The following is a 22,852-nucleotide window of genomic DNA, read 5'->3' on the forward strand; positions in this document are numbered from 1 at the left end:
GGCTGCATCCCTCCCAGCTTAGCGTAAACCACATCTATGCATAAAACCTGCTTTGGATAGCTGGCAGATACTCAAAGTTGCACGGTGCATGTTTGAATGCTGTGAAGCTGTGATTTTGAATAAACACCTTACAATGTGCATTTCCAGGTTTTCCCAGATTGTATCACCTGATTCCAGATGGTGAAATTACCTGCATTAAGATCAACCGTACTGATCCCAATGAAAACCTGGCCATTAGGATTGTGGGAGGCAGCGAGACTCCTCTGGGTCATATTATTATTCAGCATATTTATCGAGATGGGGTAATTGCCAGAGATGGAAGATTGCTGCCTGGAGACATGATACTAAAGGTACAGTACTGCGGAGGTAAAAGATGAAAAAGAAGTATCCTAAGAGTGAGGCAGTACAAGCAGATCATAGAGATGAGATTTGTGGAGTTGCTTGTTGGTGTGGATGGAAAAATATATGAGAAGGAGGTTGAATTGGTCTGGGTGCTGTCGGGACTTCAGTCAGCTGTGTTTGAGGTTCACAGGTTTGTTTATTTTTCCTACTCAGTATTGGGCCTCCCCGAGTCCTAGCTGAACGGGGTGACCCAAACGGTGGTGTGGTGCATTTTGGTGCGAGCGTTTCTAGCAGTTCCAGTAGCACTGCTGAACCCCGCACCGGGTTCTGGGGGCTCGCCGGGTGCAGCGTCGCTCTGGTGCTCGGACAGGAAGGCTCTGAGACACGACTGCCTCGTGGCAAAGGGCCCCCAGCCTCCCCGGCCGCTGTAGCGGCGAGGCACCAAGAGCGAGGAACCTGCGCGTGGAGGAGCAAGAAGAGCCAACGTTAACTTGAATGAAGGAAAGGAGGGGAAGGGTCAATCTTCAAAAAGCCCCTGCAGAAGTTTTGCTGAAACGAGGACTGGACTTTTTGTCCTGTTTGTTCCCGGTGTGTAATGGGCTGAAGTCCCACTTAGTGTGCTTTCCTTTAAACCTGCTTGCATCAGGATGAGTGGTAGGGGCCTCACCAGGGTTAGGTTCTTTCTGCGTCCAGCTCCAACGTGCAATATGTTTGTGAGACACTGTTTTGGGTTTTGTGAGTGTTTGTTTCTATAGAAATGTATATCAGACAAACAATATTTAGGCCAGATGCTTAAAAATCATGTTTCTTGCAAGCAATAGCTTCAGCAATAGCTGTTGAATGACGCCTGCATTCTCAGCTGCCCCATCAACACGGAGCCCTGCAAAGAGGCAAAGTCCTGGGTAGAGCAAAGCCAGAAGGCACTAGCTGCTTTCCTTGCGTGCCGTGCTGGTCTGATGGTGTGCAGTTTGGGAGCACAGGCCACTTGGCACTGCCAGCCAAAGGCAGGGCCAGAGCAGCTCAGAGCAGCTGGCGCAGACACGGTGCCTCTGTGACCAGAGTGTGCCCACCGGGGCCTGCAGATGGAGGTGAGCACTGGAGCACCCTGCTCTGCCCTCGTCCTCACCTGCTCTGCTCCTCGTGGGCCGCGTTCCTCATCCTCGTCTGCTCTGCCCCTCGTGGGCCGCGTTCTTCGTCCATGTCTGCTCTGCCCCTCGTGGTCTGTGTTCCTCGTCCTCGCCTGCTCTGCTCCTTGTGGTCCATGTTCCTGGTCCTCGCCTGCTCTGCCCCTCGTGGGCCGCGTTCTTCGTCCATGTCTGCTCTGCCTCTCGTGGTCTGTGGTCCTCGTCCTCGTCTGCTTTCCCTCTCATGGGCTGCATTCCTCGTCCTCGCCTGCTCTGCCCCTCATGGTCCGGGTTCCTTGTCTACGTCTGCTCTGCCCCTTGTGGTCTGCGTTCCTCGTCTACGTCTGCCCCTCATGGTCCATGTTCCTCGTGCTCACCTGCTCTGCTCCTTGTGGGCCACGTTCTTCATCCACACTGCCGAGTGTCTCTGCTGCGCCTTGGAGGCCTTTCTTAATGTTTTAAGTGATTCGACCTGTGTAATATAGAGCTACATGGAAATAAGTTGTCTGATTCAGGTTTTCCAGGAACGTATTACAGCCTCACAACTGGTTTTCATTTAGCAGTGGGAAAATGTAGTGCCTAGTCAGCCCTGTGCACGCAGGCAGGGCAGGACTAGCGACAAGTCCTCCTTTCCTCTTTGGCAGTCAAGTTAAAGAATTGTCACTTAGGCTGTTTTATAGTCTTCTGCAGTAAACCTTACGTGAGAAACACTGAGGAACCTAAAAAGCCTGATTCTCTGGTGAGGTATTAATCATAATGCTAGATAAATGTCTAGGGCTTTGAACTTCCAATGCAAGGCGCTCCTCTCTGCTTCAGTTAGAGGTTTGTTAGTTTGACACAAGTTTTCGTTAGCTTTACAACCTTTACAGCCTTTTTTTTTTTTTTTTTTTTTAACTTTAGCTAAAGCAGTCGGGAGATGGGGAAGCAGAGAAACAAGAAATGTGGGAGTGAAAGGAAAGGCCAGCGAGATGATATGTAATCAGGAGCTAGTGGAATCAGACTAAGATGTATGAAAGGATATTGGAGCTCGGGGAAGAGTAGCAATAAAGCTGAAGGATAACAGTTGTGTCTGGAGACCATCAGGGAGAAGGGGGTAGGAAAGGGCCTAGGTGTCTGTTTGTACATCCGTGCCAATAGCCGAGGCGCCTCCCCAGCCAGCAGAGGAGAGGTGGTCTCGGCGCCGCTGACGCCCGTCTCTCGTGCAGGTGAACGGCATGGACATCAAACACGTGCCTCACAACTACGCGCTGTCGCTGCTGCGGCAGCCCTGCCACGTGCTGCGGCTCACCGTGCTCCGCGAGCAGCGGTACCGCTGCCGCGGCCTGTCCGCGGACACGCGCTGCGCCAGGGACGACAGCTTCCACGTGGTCCTCAACAAGAGCAGCCCGGATGAGCAGCTGGGCATCAAGCTGGTCCGCAGGGCGGACGAGCCGGGGGTCTTCATTTTCAACCTGCTGGAGGGAGGGGTGGCTGCCCGCGACGGGCAGCTGCAGGAGAACGACCGCGTCTTGGCCATCAACGGGCACGACCACCGCTACGGCAGCCCCGAGAGCGCGGCCCACCTCATACAGGTTTGTCACAACCCCCTCTGCTCATCTCGGTCGGGAAAACCAAGCAGTGTAGTCTCACAATCTATACTAATTGAGGCCATTCCAATGGGAGTGTGCTGGGGCAGGGGAAGGGACACCTCACCTTGGCTGGGAATGTGCACCTGTAAAATCTCCCGGATTTCACCTAACGTAGGTGTGAACTATCTTGCGGTGATGCAGTCAACTCACTCAGGGGCTTCATCACGAAGTACAGAGCAGTGTAAATCCCTAGGTAGTTGTGTGTCGTTTATCTTCCAAATTCTTCTCCAGAACTATCTCCAGTTGGTTTCTTTCTTTACAGTCCCTCTTAGTAGTTTCCTTTTTAGATAACTTTGACATAAAAAGCAAAGCAAAGCATGTTGTGTTGCTTTATCTCCCTTTCACAACGGTCCTTGTGAAACTGTACAGTTTCTTTGGAGGGATGCACAGTGCTCACATATTGAAGGATTTCATGTGCTTCAGTACCAGGGTGTCAAATCAGTCTGGATTCTCCCCATTTTGTACAAATGTAATCAGCATAACCTGAGTTAGACTTAAAGAAGCATTTTGCACCAATGCACCCTTTGGAAAGGATTCCTCTTTTAGCATAGATTCCCAGAAGAGTGTAACTAACTCTTATTGGGAAGTTTCTGGCAGAGCTAAAGAGGGATGCACCAACTCACCTCATCCCGAGGAGAGCGGCGCGCTGCCTGGGGAATGGGTTTATGTGCAGTTGGGTAATGCCAGTTGTGGAATCTCCAGCTCAGCATCATTTTGGGTTACTCTGTGTAGCTCGCTGACCAAGAAAGAAGGGAGAAGAGGTAAATTCTTGGAGAAGAACAAAGCCTGGGGTGAAAATCTTCTGGAAAAAAAAAAAAAAAACGCATTCTTGGAACAGCTCTTCCAGGCGGCAAAACAAGGCAACACTGCTTCGTAAGCAAAAAACACATGCGGCCTAGAGATGAAATGGAAAAAATGACTGATGAGGCCATTCTCACACAAGTGTTTAAAAGTGCAACCAAGCTCTTATTGGGTTCCAAGGAGTGGATGTTATTTATAATAATGCTTGAAATGCACACCAGCCCCTGGGGATTTAAACAACATGCCCATCAAAGGGACAGAGTCAGGTTTCCAAACAGCCAGGATTACATTGCATTGATGTGAGCTCTATGAATCACATTTGCCTAACACAAAGTTGCTGGTCCCTGTGCCTTCTTTGTCGTGTTTTTTCATCAATTATCATTTGCCTTTCCTGTTTGCATGTTATACCAGAGAACAGCCATTATACCGAAGCCGCAAATGTTTTGCATTTGCTTTTTACACGGCATACTTTACTTGGCTCTCTGATTTCTCAACACTACCTCGCCTGTTGAGACCCAAATTGTCTCACTTGTGGTATATGGAAATCTACAGATCAGCAGCACAGGATGCTTCAGATACAGAACTGGTTTCTTGAAAAACAAAGCTAACTTTTATTTTAGTATCATTAAAAGGGGAGGTTGTTATTTGTATTACCTTGTTTTCCTGCAGCTTTGTCTTCCTCCTTCATTATGCTGAGCACAGCTGGAGGGACATCAGATTTCCGTGGGCTCTGATTAGCTTTGCGTTCCAAATAATGAGTAATTGAGCAATATCTGGTTTTCCAGACCTTCAGCAGTCTCGCGTTAGCGTGTGCGGAGCAGTTGCTGACCAGTAGATGAGGTGCGTGGCTTAGGAACCGCAGAGGGACGTGCCCCACGGTGGCGCGTGGAGAGGTGTTGCTGCCTGCTCGCTCGTGGCCTCGTGTGGGCCGCGGCCCTTGCGGTGGGAGCGGCGTGGGCTGCGCGTCTGCACTGCGCAGGGGCGCCTGGAGAGCAGTCCGGGCACCCAGGAGTGCAGCCGTGCGGGGCTTTACTGCCCCCAGATGTTCACCGTGCTGCCCGTGGCCCTGCCGCCGCATCCCTGGAGAAGCGGGGCCGGAGTCGGGCGCCGCAGCATGGCTCTTTTTGATGACTTTTCATCAACAGCTCTGCAGAGCTTCCTCGCTTGGTGTTTGATTTGCCCTGGGTGCATGGCGAGTTTTCACTCGAGCAACGTGTTTGGGCTGCTCTTTGTGTTCAGCCCCGAAGGCGCCCTCGTTTTTTTAGTTCTTGCTTCATCATAAACAGCAGAGAAGGAATTGTGGGGAAATGCAAGCAGCAAAAGGGGAGGGCAGGGAGAGGTCAGAACGAACAGCAATTAATGCTCTGATCAGTAGAGACATTAATGTGGTCTTTTTTTTTAATAGAAGTAGGTAAATACAAGAGCCAGTCTTGTTGTTTGGATAACTTTTAAATTCTTTGGAGTTCTGAGAAATTAGTCGGCTTGACTGACCTGGAGACAAATGTGACGTTGCAATAGACACTCTCGTTGAACTTTTGCTAGCCATTCTGCAATGAATTAATCACATTTACAACCTTCTTGTAAATAACCATTTTTGAGAATAACCATGTGGCAGCAGATGAGTTTTAAACAGCAGTTGCGTAAGTTGAAGTTTGTTTTAGAGAAAGCTGTGTTTTCTTGGGGTCATATGCCCTTAGGAGGTTTCCTCTGGTATTGTTCTGTTATGTTTTAAGAAACTTGATAGACCAGGAGTTAGTGTGAGTTCTCTCCCAAGATACAGCGCTGTCCTTTTGGGCACCAGATGAGTTTGGAGTCCAGGAATTAATATTCCGTTACAATAAACATAATAAAAATACCTAGAAAGTTATTTTAAAGTATGTATGCGTGTACCAGATGCAGATATAATGAAGCTGTGTGGATTTTAGTTGCTGGTGGAAGAAACATTGGGAAGTAACAGGGAAGTGCACATATTTTACTGAGCTGCCACCTCCCTTGGAAACCGCAGTCACATGCGCGCCTCAGTGGCGGCTTCGCGGCATCCCCAACGCCTCAGCCTGTCGAGGGCGCTTTGTGGAGATCCCAGAAGCAACATGACTTTCCTGGAGGCTAATGGGTTTTGCAGAGCCTGTTCCTGGAGTGAGAAGTTTGGCCAGCGTTGCAGCCCACACCCCGCTGCCCTGTGCGCCTGCTCACATGTTCTCCCCCTCTTTCTCCCTTTGTCACAGTAGGATTTTCTCTTTCAAAACAGCTTCACGTTTTTTCCTTAAGCTTCCCTAGACTTGTCCTATTTGTTGCATGCAGGCGGGCTCCTTTGCATCGTTTATTCCCCACTTTGGCCAAAGCACAAGGACGTCACCGGCTAAGGAATTAATTGTGTCTTTCGGGGCATTCCCGCCCCAGGCAGGAGCTCTGCTGTCTGCCTGTCTGGCACGGCACTGCCCGGGGCTCCTGCACACAGGTGCACACAGCAGCAGAGCCACGCTCGCTGTGGTGGGAGCACTGCTGCAAGCAGAGCTGGGCCTTTTCAGGGACTTAACACCAAATTTTGAAGAGAACTTTACATTTTTGCTTGCAAACTATTTTAAATGCCTAAGCATTCACTTTTCCAGCATGGGCTTTATTAACATGCACTGATGCTATTGCTGCGTGTCACTGCGAGCCCGGGAAGTCGGAGCAGCAGTGCCGGAGTAGCACCCGCATCCCCAGGACTCCCTGGGGAGGAGGAGGGGCAGGTGGTTGGGACAGATGTGTGGGATTCACCGCGTGTCTCCTCCCGCAGGCCAGCGAGAAGCAGGTTCACTTCCTCGTGTCCCGCCAGAGCCGACAGCAGCCCCCGGACATCGTGCAGGAGACGGGCTGGAGCTACGGCGGCCCCCAGCCCTGCCCCGCCGCCCGCAGCAGCCCTGGCAAGGTGAGCAGGACACATGCTGGCCCCTTCCTCCACTGCCTCCTCATCCTCCTCCTCCTCCTCCTCCGTGGGAAAGTGGCCAGGGGCTTGTGCTTGGACATCGCGTGGTGCTATCTCTGGCTTCCTTCACCGGGAGAAGCACGTCCGATCCTGCAGTGTAAACGTGCAAACCTGGTTATTTATATGCTGGGAAGTGCTTCTGTGTTGGCTCAGCCTGGGGCGGGAAGGAGGCTGAAGGGCGGCGGTGGAGCTGCCCCGTGTTTGTGCACAGCGTGCTGTGCGTGAGCCCGCCGAGCCAGCACAGCGCCGGGCGCTAGCGACACTAAGAGGCTTAGCTGGGGTTTCTCCATCTGGAGCGAAGTCTGTAGGGTAAAAGCGTTCACGGCCTGCTCAGAGAGATTCCCGTTTTGCTTGCAAAGCACAGCAGTGGTTGGAGTGTGGCTGGTTGCTGAGGGTGTGTGCACCCCAGGCCAGCCGGAGGGCGGCCCGCGGGCACAGCGGGGCTCTCGGACCGTGCGGAGCCCGGCAGGGCTGGCAGCACTGATCCAGCCCAGGCATTGCCCAGCGCCTTTGAAGAAGCGAGCAACGCAGCAGGAGCCCTGGAATCACCCTTTCCTGAGCTCACGTAGCGGTGTCCTTTGCGATAGGCACAGGACAGGATATGCACTTTTTTACTGGTGGGTAACCAGCCTCCTACAGAGGTGAGCAGTGGCCTCCATGAAGGTTTTGGCAGCTCGTGTTTAGTTGTGCTGCTGCAGGGTGACCTCAGGGGGCCTCGTCTTGCCCCTTTTGCGGTGGGAACAGCAAGAGTGTCGCCCCAGGTGAAGCGCTGTGCGAGTCAGGCACTGTCATAAAGGACTGGGAAAGATGAGAAAGGCAAAGAAGAGCACAAATCCCTGTGGAAAACAGCAGCCTTCTTCGGGCAGTTCACACGTCCTCCTTTGCAGAGGACGAGGCAGCACAACCCTGCTGTTTGCCCACGTTCAGAAAAGGGGATCTGAATTAACTAAAGGCATAATTCTAAATGGGATTACTGCCACTTTAACCAGATTAAACGGTCGCGAGGATGTGTTCTCCGTGAAGGAAAGTGGCTTGGGATTACCTGTCATTATGCCAGGTAATCACATTAGACTCTACTTATTTTGGCCGTATGCAAAGATGCCCTTGCGCGAGCTGGATGCGCTCCCTTCACTGCAGTTAATTCACCCGGATCTCCCTGGGGGCGCCGCTCGTGCAAGCCCTCGTGAGCTCGGCCTCCGCAAGGCGCAGGCGCCGCGGCGGCAGCGCGAGCGGGGGCAGCGCCCGGCTGCTGGCTCTGCCGGGATCCGTCCTGCGGCCGCGCAGGAGGGCTGTGCTGGGGCTGGGGCCGGCGCTGGCTGGAGCTGGGAAGGCTCCGTTAAACCCGCCCTGACGGGTGGGCAGCCCGCTGTGTCCTCGAGGGCACGTGGGGACGGTGCTGCCAGGCTGGGCACATGCGCGGCCAGCAGACAAGCCTCGTGCTGCCCTCCACAAGGGTTTATAAGTACCCACTCCTTGCTGCTCTTCCTTTCCTGTCTTTTCTTTTTCTACCTCTATTTATTCCATGTTTTTATGTTTAGGAAGCCATGGTTGCTTCTATTGATGTGCCTTTGCCTTCCTTTTGCATGAATTCACAACCCTTACTAAGGTGAGGCTTCATGACCAGGGTTCCCCCAGCTGCAGGGTGGCTGCTCAGCAGCTCCCAGCCAGCAGCGAGCGCTGCCCTCCTCCTGATGCTTCTGCCCAGCATTCGTCCCCAGTGCAGCAGGCCTTCCCTCTGGGATGCTACGTGGAGTACAGCGCTTAGCTCGGGTCACTACCGTGTGATTTCTGGGGATACTCGGAGCACCTGCTAGCACTACCACCTTGATCTGATCGATCGATACCTCGTGGGACTCTGGGAACATCACTCGTTTCCCATACCCTGCGCCAGACGCCTCTTCTCTCTCCCTCTGCCGAGAGGCACTGGCTGGGAATTCTTGGTGGACCAGGCGTTACTAGGGGAGCAGTCAGGTAGTGAGGAGCCAATGCAGACATGGCCGCGGTCCTTTCCAGGCTGGCAGGCCGTGTCCCGTTGGCGAGGCGCCGGCTCTCGGGGAGGTTCCTGCCTCGCCACGGGAGCGTCGGCGGGCACGCTGCTGCGCGCGTCGGCCCAGCGCCGCTGCCTTGGAGCTCCCCAGGGATGATCGTGGCCAAAGGGGGAAGCTGGGAGCTGTTCCCAGCGCCCTCCAGCTTTGCATGTGGGCAGTGGAGGGCTCATCCCAGGCAGGGCGCTCTGGCAGTAGAGCAGTGCAGCCAGCAGACATGAGGAGCTGTAGGCACTGCGGGCTCTTGGTCTGATACAGGCACTACTGGGGCTCTATTTGCCCTTTCGTGTGGTATGAGTATGTCACTCCGAATTTTGCTTAAAGTGCAACTGAACATCCCTTGTAATTCAGGATCCTTAAACTTCGAGCTTTGGTGGACTTAAAACTGTATTTCTCTTTGAACAGGCACTGGTGCAGGAACAGTGCTTACAAGAGCAGGGTCTGCCTGGTTTCCTAATACTGCGGATGCTCCTGCTCAGCCCCGTGCAGCCTTCACTGCCTGCACTGGAGGGAGGCCGAGGGAGGTCTCTCTAGGTGCATGCTTCAAATCTGCTACCTTCTGCCATCAGTGGGACTGCACTATTACATGTGGTTGGTAGAGAGATCGCGAACTAACTGGAACTTGAGTTGGTTTTCGCCTGAGCTTAGCCTAGGAAGTGGTATTAACAAGTCGAGAGTGATCTCTGAGGGAACCAGCTCCCTTGTAGGACATGTGTGTAAATACAGGCTGGAATTGGCTCCCAAGTCTTGGCTGTGTTCGGTGCCAAGAGTGAACTTGAGCTTCCAGCAGTCGCTTTGATGGTATAAGGGCTCAGGAATGCCTCTTGGCCCGGCCGTTGCCCTCGCCACAGCCTGCTCCGTGTGGGAAGCATGAGAGCGCGGCTTGCTCCAAGACCGGCGCCCAGGGTGAGCGCCGTGCGGCCGACAGGAGGGAGGGGAGCTCGCAGCGATCGCGTCCCGCTCCGGCGGCGCCGGACGAGCGGGACGGGGCTGCACGAGCGCGGCGGCACACGGTCTCCTCAGCTTGGGCTCTCGTGTACACGAGCGGGGACGTGAGGCCCCGACTGCTGCGGCTGCTGCCCGGGCGCGGAGAAGAGGTCAGAGACACCGTCTCGTGCAGCAGGGGCTCTTGAGCAGGGCTGCAGCGCATAAATAAGCCACTTTCGCCGCCTTTGAAGTCGCTGGGAGCCTTGCCATTAAACAGCGCTCATTCTTAGCTGTAACTGTTCTCCGATTCCTCCTGACAGATTAGCTACCTAACCAAAGCAGGCCTGTCACCCTGTCACCCGCACAGCCCAGGTCTGCGGCTGTATTTGTAGGTCGGCCCTCAGGTGAACTTCGTTTTCCAGGCAGGCACAGCTGTGTCCTGTGCCCGCGAGACACGCGGCACGGCCAGGGCTGTGATAATCTGCTGTAAATATTTATTTCACGGTGAACTTACAGAAAAATAAAATAAAAAAGAGGAAGAGATGAACTGCTATGTTTTCCTACTCTTGACCTCTAAGGTCAATTCAGCATGACAGAGAAGGAAAGAAGTTCTTCCAGTTGTTTGGAAGAACATGCACTGAAACGCGGTTGCTGATAAACACTGCCTTTTAACCAGTGTCCTTGTTATCAGCAGTACCTCCAAGAAAGCCCTACGTGTGTTTATTAAAAAAGGTTTTACTTTCCTTTCATCACTGTCTTCCTCTCAGCTGAGTCACCCTGATTCCGCAATCATATAAAAAATGACGTGTGGAAGAGTGGCTTCAAAGGAAGACGGATCCTGTGTGTTTGTGTGTATGAGTATCAGCACTTTTATGAATTTTCACTGAAATGTACGATGGTAATTTGTTCCCAAGCCCCGCTTTGAAAGCTGCTTGTTTCTGCGCCAATTCTACAAAAACGGAGCATTGGCTCTTTATCAGGAGCATTTTGGGTGTCTGAGATGTAATGGACATGGTGTAAGTTAACACTGACTCTTTTGAGTTGCCAACCTAATTCCAATTCTGTATTTTGTTACAAAATCTCAAACTGCACTTTTGTGAGAATTAGTAGTGTCCTTATCCTGCTTCCTTTGGGAAGTGGCCTTCTGCAGGAAAGCTGTTCCTTTTCAAGGGGAAAGGAATACTTCTGCACAAAGGAAAACAAAAGGATGAAACATAAAGCAAAATGAAGTTTATCATGCACGAGGATGGAACAGTGATGTTTCGAACACTTACTTACACTACAAAGATAAAGGTGATATTTTGAAACATAAAGGAAGATCTAGAACAGAATGTCCTTATTTCTAAAAAGGGAATGCTGTAGCCTTTGGAAATCTTTAGAGCGTTGGCTGCAGGTGAGGATTGCACTTGCCCTGACACGGCGCTCGTGTTGTGCCCAGGACGGAGGTGCTGCACCCAGACCCCTGTGCCTGGCGGGGCTTTGCCCCGGTGACTGAGCAGCCTTTCCTGGGTGATTTTTGCTTTGCTGTTCTTGCAGCTCGCTGGCACCCGCTGTCATTTTGTTCAAGCACCTGAAATCCTTTGCTAAGCTGCCGAAAAGTTCAGCTTTTAGTGACTGATGCTGCACGACAGAAATGCTGGCACAGAGTCAGCACCACCAAATACACCTTTAAAAAAGTACAAAAACAATCCCCTGCTCTGCCATGTAAACCTCAACCTTTTTCCCTTCCTATTCCTGTGAAACCCTCCCGCTGCCGTCTTCCTTCCTCTGCTGCAGGCAGGGCCGCAGCAGCCACGGGCCCACGCGGGGCTCTTGGCCCAGGAATCGGGAGGGAATGGCTTTGTGGATCTCGGATTTCTTGGAAGAGATGAATGTGGCTGTAAATGAGATTTATAGATTATTTTTGCATGTTATAAATGTGAGGTCACGCTCGTGAAAGAGAGTTTTCAAAATATATATTTGAAATGTATTTAGCAGCATGTCTATTATATGAGTCTGGAATGGATGGTGCTGTTCCTGCAAGAGGGCTGGGACCGGCAGGAATTGGTGCCAGGAACGCAGCTTATGAAATACTTAAGGGAGTCAAAGCAGTCAATGTTTAGATCCAGGTTTTCTGGAGGAGAGTCCCTGTCTCCTGAGTCTTTCCGTAAAAGCGCTGGACATGTTTTTGTCCAGGTGACGCTGGGCTGCAGCCTGTGCTGCCACTCTCAGCTTGTGCCGCCTGTGAGTTGGTGTCACCCTCACCGCTACACTCGTTACTTGTGTGACCGGTTGTGTGTAGGAAACGTTTTCCCTGTAGGCTTAAGAACAGGGCATGAATGACTGTCCCCGGGCAGAAGAGATGCTGCTGCCAGGCAGTGACCTCCCGAGCATAAGAAAGAAGAAGAGCCCCCAGAAGCTGCTGCCTCCTCACTCTACAAAAGCCCCTCTCAGTTTCTGAATGGCAAGACCTACTTTTCTACTGTATTTAAGCCAGCACCCTCTATAGAAACATGGACAATTGGAATAGCAAGTGAAGTGTGTATCTTCCCATGTGTTCCCCCAAGTTCCATTCCTTTAACCCAGGTGTGCTCTTTCCCGTAACTACATAGATGATGTTCAGACTGGAAGCAACCAGGTAAGAACTGTGACCTGACACCCAAAGATATGAGGACTGCTGGTGATCCTAGTATCAAGAAGAAAATGGTTATTTGCTTTTGGTTTTTGAAAATCAGATTCCTTATGCACATTTCAAATGCCATCTCCTGCTTCCATTAGTCCTAGGGGTAAATTAACATTTCTGACTTTGGTGGAAGCAGTGCCTGGCTTTTGGCTATTAAGTATGGATTATTTTGCTTGGAGCTCTGACTCCACAGGCTGAAGTCCTGGGTAGGATCATGGCCAGGAGTGGCAGCGGGCTGTCAAGTGCTTTGCTCTTCCCTGATGGCTGCTCCTTTCAGCAGCAATGCCCTGGGCCGTGAGGGAGGTGTGCATGGACACTGCATTTGCTCTTGCCCTTTGCCCACCACAGAGTGCCTTGCACGCCGTCACCTGCCACGAGAAGGTCGTGGCCGTCCGGAAGGATCACAGCGAGTCCCTGGGAATGACTGTCGCAGGCGGAGCCACTAACCGGGAGTGGGATTTGCCTATCTACGTGATAAGCGTCGAACCCGGAGGAGTTATCAGCAGAGACAGCAGGATCAAAACAGGTAAAAATAGCGGGGTTTGAAAGCCTGCTTTAATTCAAAGGCTTCCTTTGAAGAACAGGGGGATGGTGAAAGAGCTTCACACTGTGCCACCCTCAGCCGTCCCACAGATTACTGTTGGGACAGATCAGAATAGAGGGTTTCAAGTCAGCTACTGGGAAAATTGTAATAAGCAGCAGTAACTGTCTCTGTGAAATGTGATATAGGCAAATTAAAGCAGGAGCTACATTAATTTTGCACAGGAAAATGAGTTTGCACCATCATCTCCTAGGTACCGAGAGCTTCACTGTGCAGCCTTAATGTTTTCTTGATGCAATTTTTTGTGCTTTTCATATAATTTCTGACTCCAAAAGAGATCCAAAGTTAAAGCAGTAGAGTTGCCATCCCATACGAAGCCCTGCTAATGCCTTGTGAGTCAGAACTGATTCTGTACCTCTGTTTGGGTGTTTTGCTAACAGCGCAAGTGGTGGCATTAACAGCTCCTCCTCCCCCAGGAGGAAGATGACCGTGTGCTACCAGTGGGATTTGCAGGAGCTGAGGGGTGAAACGCTGCCCTCTGGGGAGGTTGTTTCCCCAAGAGCCTCAGCCTCCTGCGCAGATGAAAACGGGATGTTACAACAGAGCTGGGGGCCGGCTCCGTGGCCTCGCGTGTGCCCGGTGCACCAGGAGGCAGAGCCTGGGGACGGGAGCATCCGGAGCACGCGGCAGAGGGCAGCGGCTGCGTCCCCAGGCCGCAGCCTGGCATTAATAACGTCTTTATTGTCCTCCCCGGAGTCACTGAGGTCATCTCTGCATTCTTCTCTAGAGCTGCTGTGCACATATTATAAATACGGCACACAGAAAGGCATCTGGCTTGGGGCCATTTCAACAGGCTTTAGTGTTAAAATAATAATATGTTATTCTATAAAGCAGACTTTATGGAGTGGCAGCCCTCAGCTTGGGGAGTGCTGGAGGAAAAGCAGCTTCCAGCTCGCAGGTTCCGGGCTCGGGAACGGAAGGCGCCGGCAGGCTGGGTAGCAGCGCGCTGCGGGCGCCCGAACTCGCGTCAGGTCCCGCGGTGCCTGGAGCGGCTGGGGCGCAGGAGCCGCCGTGGGAGCTGCTCCCGGCGGTGTCCGCGTTGGCGCCGCGCTCGCACGCGGAGCGCCCGCAGGCAGGAGCGGGATCCTCCGCGGCTCCTTGCCTGGCCCTGGCCTCCTGGCCCCCGCTCGCCCCAGCGCAGGTTCCCGAGCCCTGACGTGCCGCTTGTGTCCTTTGGCTCCGGGCGCACGGGGTGGCGTGACAAGAAACCACAACAAAAGCCCTCGTCCGACCTGGCTCCGCCGCGGCGCGCGGGGATGGGGATCTGGTCCCTGCTCTCACGCTCGTGGCATGCTCACGAGCATGTGCTTCGTATTCCCCATTAATGATAACATTAACAAATACTCTCATCAGGCAGCAAGTTCCTGGCCTGTTTTCACCTCCCTTGCTTTTGATGGGGGGAGGGAGCCTTGGAAACATGTTTGGTTTTGTTTTTCCTGATCCATGTGGTTGCTCCCAGGTGACATCCTGCTGAACGTGAACGGCATCGACCTGACGGGCGTCAGCCGGAGCGAGGCCGTGGCCCTGCTCAAGAACACCAGCTCGTCGGTGGTGCTCAAGGCGCTGGAGATGAAGGCGTGCGAGCCGCAGGAGGAGCCGCCGGCCGCGCACGGCCCCCGCGAGGGCAGCGAGTGGTCGCCCTCCTGGGTTATGTGGCTGGGGCTGCCGCGGTGAGTCCAAAAACTACATCCTTTCCGCTGAAGGAGAGTGGGAGGAAAGATTTATATTTGTTGGCAATTCCGTCTTTTGGCTTTGTGCGTCGCACTGACATCTTAATTAAATCCAGGCTCTGTCACGGGCTTTATTCTAAATACCTCCCTCTTGTAACCGGCTACGCGTACATGGAAAAACAGACACGTAGATCTGCTTGCAAGGGAGGAGAACCCTCCTTAAAAAGGAGGCTTTTTAAGAGCCTCCTGCTCTTAAAAACCATATCTGGCGCTCGGGGGAGCGGGAGGAGAAGCTCACGGGGAGCTCGCCGAGGGGCCGGGGCCCGACCACCCTGCCGGGGCTGGCGAGGCCCTCGCGAGGCCGAGCGCAGCTGTGGGCCTTGGCTGTGCCCCGGCGTCGCACAGCGCGCGCTCTTGGCCCGCGCCTCCCAGTCACCTCCTTTAACCCCACCTCCCAGCGAAAAAAGCACAGTTGTCATCTACAGGAAGCAGCTGTGTTGTCGTTTGGGTAAAAATAATAAAAGCCGCGTCGCGTGTAGCTGGTTACAAGCTCTCAAACCCGCTCGCTGTACCCGGCTCCTGTCTGCAGTTTCAGGGACCTTCTGACCAAGGCAAAATACTTGGTGAGGATATGTTGCAAATCTGTGAATAGGCAGAACTAGCATCTCACAATTGAAATCTGTACTCTCAGCTGAGGGAAACCTCCCCTCCTCTCCCTGACTCTAAGGAATGAAGAACTGAGCCTCCTACCTAGTTTTACTCATATTCCCAAAGCTGGTAGCTGTTCAGATACCTTTTTTTCTGAGAGGAACAGAGGAGCTATTGCCACAGGCATGAGAGCAAGCGGCCTCCAGGCCTCGTGGATGCTGAAACTGCAACGCTGAATCTTGCTCGATTGGGCCCTGCTTTGTCGAAACCTTTCTGGTCATCACCCACCCACAGCTGCTTGGGGTCCCCGTGCCCCTGTTAGGTGAAGGAGGGAGCTCTGCAGACCTGCACCCCTTGCTCACATCGCTCAGCCGGGGCTGCTTTGACATTCGGGAGGAGAAGAGGTTTTACCCTTTGCGAAGCAGCGTCTGCGCTCGCTCTGCTTCCCAGCGAGGCTGCAGGACAATCTGCCCCGGTGTCAGCAAGGCTCAGAGCAGGAAGCTCATGGCAGTTCTACCCCAGCTGCAACCGCGAGCCAGCGTGGCCCTGTGCTGCGAATGGGGACGTGGGGAGTGTGCTGGGCTGGTACGCAGCCTCCAAGGCCGGGTGAAGACGGGCACCAACACTGATCAGAGCTGGCAGTGACAAAGGTGTCCTTCACCCCGCGCAGCAGTCGGGGGTGACCAGGGACTCGAGGGTCAGACTTGGACTCGCGCGTTGGGAGTTACCAGAGCCCTCAGTCTTGCCCTATGTGAATGTTGCTGCTCTCTTGCTCTGGGGCCCGCACCAGGCACCTGGAAGCCCTTCAGCCTCACCAGGACATGTCTCATATTAGCTCATTTCCCTCAGTCGGAGTGTTTAGCATTTCCCTACCCAGCTTCCAGTTTGCTTTCGGCAAGCCACGCATCCCAGCAGACATCCAGGCGTTTTCAGAGGTCTGGCAACATTCTCCAGGCTGTCCTAGGAGATGGCCTGGCTGGCAGGGCCGCCTTGCTGGAGGTGCCCGGTGCGCAATGCCGGGGCAGGGCGAAGGTGCAGCCAACGGAACGAGCTGTGAGGCCAGTGGGGAAGCCCGGACCCTACCGGGGCGACTGCTCCACAAAGGGAGGCTCCGAGAGCCCTTGAAACATCAAAACCAGGGCTGTGCAGGAAAAAACCCTGAACAGGTAGAAAAGGCTGTACAACTGCAAGGCCAGGGACAGGCGAGATGATTGAAAAAAGGAAGAGGCTGGCTGGTGAATTGCTTTAAGTCTGCCAGTAAGGGAAAGACTTGGCTTTCCAAAGCAGTGGCAACGCAGTGGGATGATTTATTTAAACCAAGCAAGGAGGAGCCCGGGGGAAGCCTGGCTCTGCTAGACACACGGCTGATTAGCAAAAGAAGGGCAGAACAGAGTCTTTCCTTTGGTGTTTAACAAACCTGTGAGTGCTGCTGAACTTCTGTGAAGGATGGAATATAAACTGTCCTCGCTGAGATAAGCTGAACCCTGCAGGATGTGGGCAGGAGTCTGCGAATCTCCACCCAGCTGATGAAGTAGAAAAACGGTCTGGTTAAGAGTAGCTGCCCGGGGAGCTGTAGCATCCCCTGTGTTCGGGCGGGCGCAGGGCCAAGCGGGTTGTGCTCTGCAGGAGTGCCCGGGCTCACGGCCCCGCTGCAGCGGTGGGCACAGCCAAGGGACGCCGACGGCGCCAGAATGTGCCTTCTTCCGGAGCGAGACAGTGGCGGGATCAGACAGGGAGAGGTTACCTGGCTGCGCCCTGGGGCTCCGAGCCTCGGGAAAGCTGTCTGCTCCAGCTCAAGGGGGTCAGCTCCCACCTACATCTCTGCCTTTTTCTTAAAAACTGGCCTTGGCCCTTTCCAGGCAGCCCGATCGCACATGAGCAGCTCCTCCTGCTGCACTGGGTGCAAAGCAGAGGCCTCCGACGTGCGTCTCGGCCGGCCCTGCGAGAGGGGCTGCCGGATCCGGCGTCGCGGCCGCGGCAGCATCGGGCCGGGCTCGCGCGGGGCTGAGGGAGGTGCTGCCGGGAAGCGCGCGGGGAAAACACCGCGTTTGCTGCTCGTGGTTCTTCACCCCGCGCTGTTCTGCTGCTCTCCTTTTCTTCCTCCTCACGCTTCCTCCCGCACAGCTAGCACTTAAAACAGCCTGTCATAACATTTACAAACATGAGCACTTCACACGAGTGCTTGTGCTCATCTGCAAGGCGAGGTGAGAAAGATGGTTGGCCAGAATTGTTCTGCAAATGAATGGATCAGAAATGAATCAAAAACACAGGACTAGGGCAGAAACTTCCCCGATTAGCTCCATCCAGGCTGCAGGATTTTGATGGGAGCAGTTCTCAGATACTTGCCCACTCCAATGCTAGTTTACCTAGCCTTGTAACCTAGCCCTGTAACAGGGAGAAGTTGCTCATGTTTTTCACACCTTCAGCTATTGCTGAAGTCGTTCTGGAGTCAAATTGATTTTTTTTCCTGGAGCATACGACTAATTACACTTTGTAAACAGAGGCAGCGAATTGTATACTTAGTTAATTGAAATAGTGTTTTAAAAATAAAGATGATGCAGCCAAGCTACTTTTAAATTCCTTGTCCAGCAGTAGGTTATGATGAGATGTGGCATTTCCCATGATGGGGTCCTGTGTCCAGACTCTGCTTGTCCTCAGGTCCTGAATGTGAGGCAGGGTCGCACACATCTCTGTCCTCGGCTCTCTGTCTCTGGTGGAGTGCTTGTTAACCTGGAACTTGCTTTGCTCCTGTAGAGGAGATGGTTCTCTTTGGACCTGTTGCAGGTTAGTGGGTTCTGGCAGCTTAACTGGGTCAAGATGCCCAGATTGGGGTGTCTTGGGTTACAACAGAAAACTAATCTGCTCAAACGCACTAAGTCCCTTTGGATGACGCAAGGGCAGCACCATTTCATTGTCTCTCCGTGGCGCCTTTTTTAGCTTTTTATTACTGCACAACTGCAAACAGGCCCCAACAAAGTACCTGCCTCCCTGCTGCATGGGCAGAGCAGCAGGCCCGGGCCAGCCGCCCCCGCGGCCTTCCCGCCTTTCCGAAGGCGCTAACGCACAGCCGGCGCGTGGCCACGCTGTACCCTCCATCCCGTAGGATGGGGTGCTGCAGCGTCGGGTCGGAGGAGTGACACCCTCGGGGTGCGTCTCCGAGCCGCCAGAAAGGCGGCCGCGCTCTCCAGATCCCCGTGAAGGGCAGGGCACCCCCAGCAGCTCTGCCTGTTGCTCTGCCTGTTGCTCCGCCTGTTGCTCTGCCTGTTGCTCTGCCTGTTGCGCTGCTCGCGGGTAGCGCCGGGACGAGGCCGGGAGCCCGTAGCTCCCCGCAGCCATGGAGAAACCCGCCCTGCCTCCCGCGTGGCCGTTCCCCTTGGCTGCGTGTTGGAGTCCCCGCCGCCTCGTTGTGCAGCTCCGCGTGCAGCTGGGCAGCAGCAGGCGCGGTGCGTGGGCTCCCGCGTGGAGGGCGATGCGGCGCTCGGCGCGCGCCCCGCGGGCAGCCCGGCTGCGCGGGGATCCTGCTGCGCTGCTGGCGCCCGCTCCGGCCGCGTTCCTGCCCGCGCGGCGCTCGGAGCCGTGCTGGGAATGAGGCCACTGGCAGCAGCCTCGTTGTTTTAATGACTGTGGGGCGGCGCTCGACAGCAGTGTCCTCAGGACCAGTGACACTGACACAACTGTGGTTTTCTTCCCCAGAAAGCAGCTCTCGCTGTTGGCTTGGGAAGAAAAGCGTTCGCCCCAGAGGGAAGCAGCGATACTGGTCTGCTGCGTCCCAGCCTTGGCTGCTTCTGATTCAATCTACAGTGTAAGGGCAAAAGGGATTTGCAAATGCAAAAAGACAGCTGAAATTCAGCTACCACGTTAATGGGGGAAATATGTTTCGGCTTGCTAGTGTTAGATACACCATGAAGGAGTCCCACTGGCACGTGTATTTAGCTCAAGTCTAGCCCAGGCTTTGCTGGCAGGTTTGTGCTTAGGCTTCGCAGCCTGATGGAGCCCAGGTGTTTGGAGTTGTGCAGAGCGTGGGCCGTGTTTGCTTTCTTGTGTGTCCTTGCCTGGTAGGTGTTTGCTGCTTCAGAGATTCGACTGAGCCTGTAACCCTTCAATCCCAGCACTGTCCTCCTGCAGACGGTGCCTCCCTGCATCCCCAGGTCAGCACTAGGTCTCCTGGCGGACAAGGTAACCATGAGGCAACGACGTGTCCGCGGGGTGAAGGCCAGCGGTGCCCTGGTGTGTGTGAGGAAGAGCATTGCCAGCAGGTCCAGGGAGGTGATCCTGCCCCTCTGCTCAGCCCTGGGGCCGGGTCTGCCTTCCCCAGTGCAAGAGGGACATGGAGCTACTCGAGGGACTCCGGTGTGGGAGGTGATTAGGGGACTGCAACATTTCTGTGAAGAGAGGCTGGGAGAGCAGGGCCTGTTTGTTTAGCCTAGAGAAGGCTGAGGGGGGGATCTGACCAATGTGTATGAGTAGCTTACGGGAGAACGTCAAGAGACCAGGGTAAGATTAGTTCCAGTGGTGGCCAGTGACAGGACGAGAGCCAAGGGGCACAAGCTGAAACATGGGAAGGTCCAGCTGAATATGAGGAAAAGACTTATTGACTGCAAGGGGGCAATGGGTATGAACTCAAACACAGGAATTCCACCTCCATGTGTGGAAGAACTTTCCTGTGAGGGTAACAGAGCCCTGGCACAGGCTGCCCAGAGAGGCTGTGGAGTCTCCTTCTCTGGAGATCTTCCAAACCCGCCTGGATGCCACCCTGTGCCACATGCTCTGGGTGTCCCTGCTGGAGCAGGGGGTTGGACTAGCTGGTCTCTAGAGGTCCCTTCCCGCCTCAGCCGCTCGGTGATTACAGCACTGCTGCCACGAACGCCTGAATCCTGCTGGCCTTGCTTGGGCATGACCTTGATAAGTACCATCGAACAGAGCGGTTTTAAGTGATTTTGCACATTTAGAGAGTCCACAGATGGCAAAGTAATGATGCCTGGCTGCTGATGAAAGAAGCAAATGTCACCTGTTTCTTACATTAGCTGCCAGCAAATTCTTGTGCGAATATTATGTACCTACCATCCTAGCAGCAGGTGAGCATTTGTAGACCCTGGGGGACTAATCTAGTGCTGCTAAAAAGCCTGCTGTGAAACACAGTAAAAGTATTATTTGCCAAATGAAATTTTAAAAACTAGGCATGTTTGTCATTAAGGTAAAATGAGGTTAGCTGCCCTTCTGCACGAGGGTCGGCAGTGCCTCCACCAGAAAGCCAAGGGGGCTCTGAACAGCATTAGTGGTAATTGATTGCTGTAGCCAGCCGAGCACACCAGCTTTGGAATGGCAGAGGATTTTTCAGACTCCTCAGTCATTATTGGGCAAACTCATAGGGAACTGCCTAAATTATTAAGGTCATAAATGTGTGTTGTGTATATCGTATTAAATTATGCTATTTTTGTGCTTTGTAAAAAAGAAAAAAAAAAAAAAGGGTATAGTCCAGCTCCAGTCCACCCATCCTGCTCTCCCTTGTACCCTACTCCTTGTTTCAGCTTTGCTGTGGATTAGTATACCTTAAAGTATCATGGATAAGAAAACCATTGGAGGGGGCGGAAGATGTTAGGTAACTTTGGATTTTTGATGCACTGCTCTTTGCCATGGACAGAGCTATGTTCTTGACAGCAGTATCGGTGTCCTGTAACAGGGCCTTTCCAGGCTGATGTTCTTCTGTGTGAGCTTCACAATTTCTGAAATTCTGGCTTATTTCACTGGTCTCAAAATAGGTTAGTTTTTACATGCACTGTGGTTCATAGCTGTCCTGAATGAAGCTCCAACTGCCTGACTACTTATGAAACAGTTAATCACACAGAGGCCCTTACTGGAAAGCTAGAACACACCCCTGGCCTTGTACTAGAGAGGTAGCTGAAATGCACTTTCTAGAGACGTGTTTCCAAACACTAAATCCAGCCTTAAAGTACCTTCTCTCTCATTTTCAATTGCAACTGAAATGCCTGCATTACTTTCTGTCCTAGGAACCAAGTGATTTTTTGTTGCTTAAAGCCAAGATTAGGCAGTAATTTGTACCTCTCAGTTAACTGGTTTTGGGCTGCAGAAGGAGAAGGGCAGCACAGGTGTTGAATACAGTGGAACCTTGATGCCGTTTGATGTATTCGAAACACTCATATATGAAAAAGCTGATGAGTCAGCAGAACCTAAAGCATAAGACACTAATTAAACTTTTTTTTTCTGCCAGGTATTTGTACAGCTGCAAAGAAATCATATTACGGAGAAATACAGCAGGAAGTCTTGGCTTCAGCATTGTAGGGGGTTATGAAGAACATACCGGGAACAAACCCTTCTTCATCAAATCCATCGTTGGGGGAACACCAGCGTATAATGATGGAAGAATTAGGTAACGAGAACCATCTAATAGCAAGTAGTGTTGAAGTAGTTCTTTCATCCCATTCTCCATTTTGTTATTCATGTTTACTTGACTACCATGTAGAGGAGAGAAAGGACTTGCTGATAGAAAAGTCTGTGTCCGTTACAAACCCCTGCTGAGCGCAGTGGATTGCAGAATTGCTGATGAATCTGGAACTATGTTAAATTCAGGAAAACAGCCTATTTGCCTTCATCACAGAATGGATGCATGTCTCACCTGTAGCAAGTACTGTAGGCCTAAGTAAAAAGATACAGTGCAAGTTTGGAGGAAATGAGCCTACCAATAGCAGCCATCACACAGAAGGCGCCTGCCACCCCTGGCTTAAAAACAATTATATTCCCCAGCCTGCTTTACCCCCTCTGACTTAGGGCCGTGCTTCAGCTTGAGCAGTTGCAAGTGTTTAAGGCACGATGGCACCTTTTAAAATGGTTCTCTCATGTCTGCCTTTGTTTTTTCAGATGTGGCGACATCCTCCTTGCTGTCAACGGCAGGAACACATCAGGAATGATGCACGCCTGCTTGGCAAGGATGCTCAAAGAACTGAAAGGAAAAATTACTCTCACTATTGTGTCCTGGCCTGGCACTTTTTTATAAAGAAAGTCCTCACAGACAGCGTGACAAGTAATTTAACACAGGAAGAACAAGGATGTCATTCGTCCTCACTTTTCTCGGGGGAATCAAATGCATTTATAAAGGAGAGGTTTGTGAAATTTCAACCTGCATGTCAAGAACAGTCAGATTTTGCCAAGGAAGGGACACATATCGGTGAATCACTGCGGAGTGATTTCAGTTACAGACTTCAGTCTCTGCTTCCCCTGTTCTTAAGTTTGTTTTTTTATATATATTTATAATGCGAAAATAATCATGAAATTTAGGAGCTGCAATAGCTCCTATCCACCCACTTTAATTTATAAAAAGAAATTTATTAGTAATTTATGGAAAAATTCCTAGCAAGCTGATGAAGTACTTTTCTAATTGAGAATATCAGGTGAAGGTTTTTACCCAACACATTAATAGC

General features: G+C 52.6%; 1 protein-coding gene across 3 annotated transcripts in view; it reads left to right on the top strand.

Annotated features, from left to right (window-relative positions):
* The window catches only part of LNX1 (ligand of numb-protein X 1), a 59,672-nt gene extending 37,062 nt beyond the window's left edge, over positions 1-22,610 (top strand). For all 3 annotated transcript variants that reach the window (XM_088524706.1, XM_088524707.1, XM_088524705.1), the window contains 7 exons: positions 148-350; positions 2,672-3,037; positions 6,675-6,806; positions 12,846-13,023; positions 14,558-14,768; positions 21,646-21,804; positions 22,293-22,610. In XM_088524706.1, the coding sequence (XP_088380832.1) occupies positions 148-350; positions 2,672-3,037; positions 6,675-6,806; positions 12,846-13,023; positions 14,558-14,768; positions 21,646-21,804; positions 22,293-22,428 (1,385 nt within the window). In that variant the 3' untranslated portion in view covers positions 22,429-22,610. The remainder of the gene's footprint in view (positions 1-147; positions 351-2,671; positions 3,038-6,674; positions 6,807-12,845; positions 13,024-14,557; positions 14,769-21,645; positions 21,805-22,292) is intronic.
* Positions 22,611-22,852: the final 242 nt, after the last annotated feature.

This window comes from Tinamus guttatus, unplaced genomic scaffold (genome assembly GCF_059628265.1).
Source record: "Tinamus guttatus ecotype Peru unplaced genomic scaffold, ASM5962826v1 Tinamus_guttatus_pri_ptg000213l, whole genome shotgun sequence".
In the NCBI taxonomy this organism is placed as follows: domain Eukaryota; kingdom Metazoa; phylum Chordata; class Aves; order Tinamiformes; family Tinamidae; genus Tinamus; species Tinamus guttatus.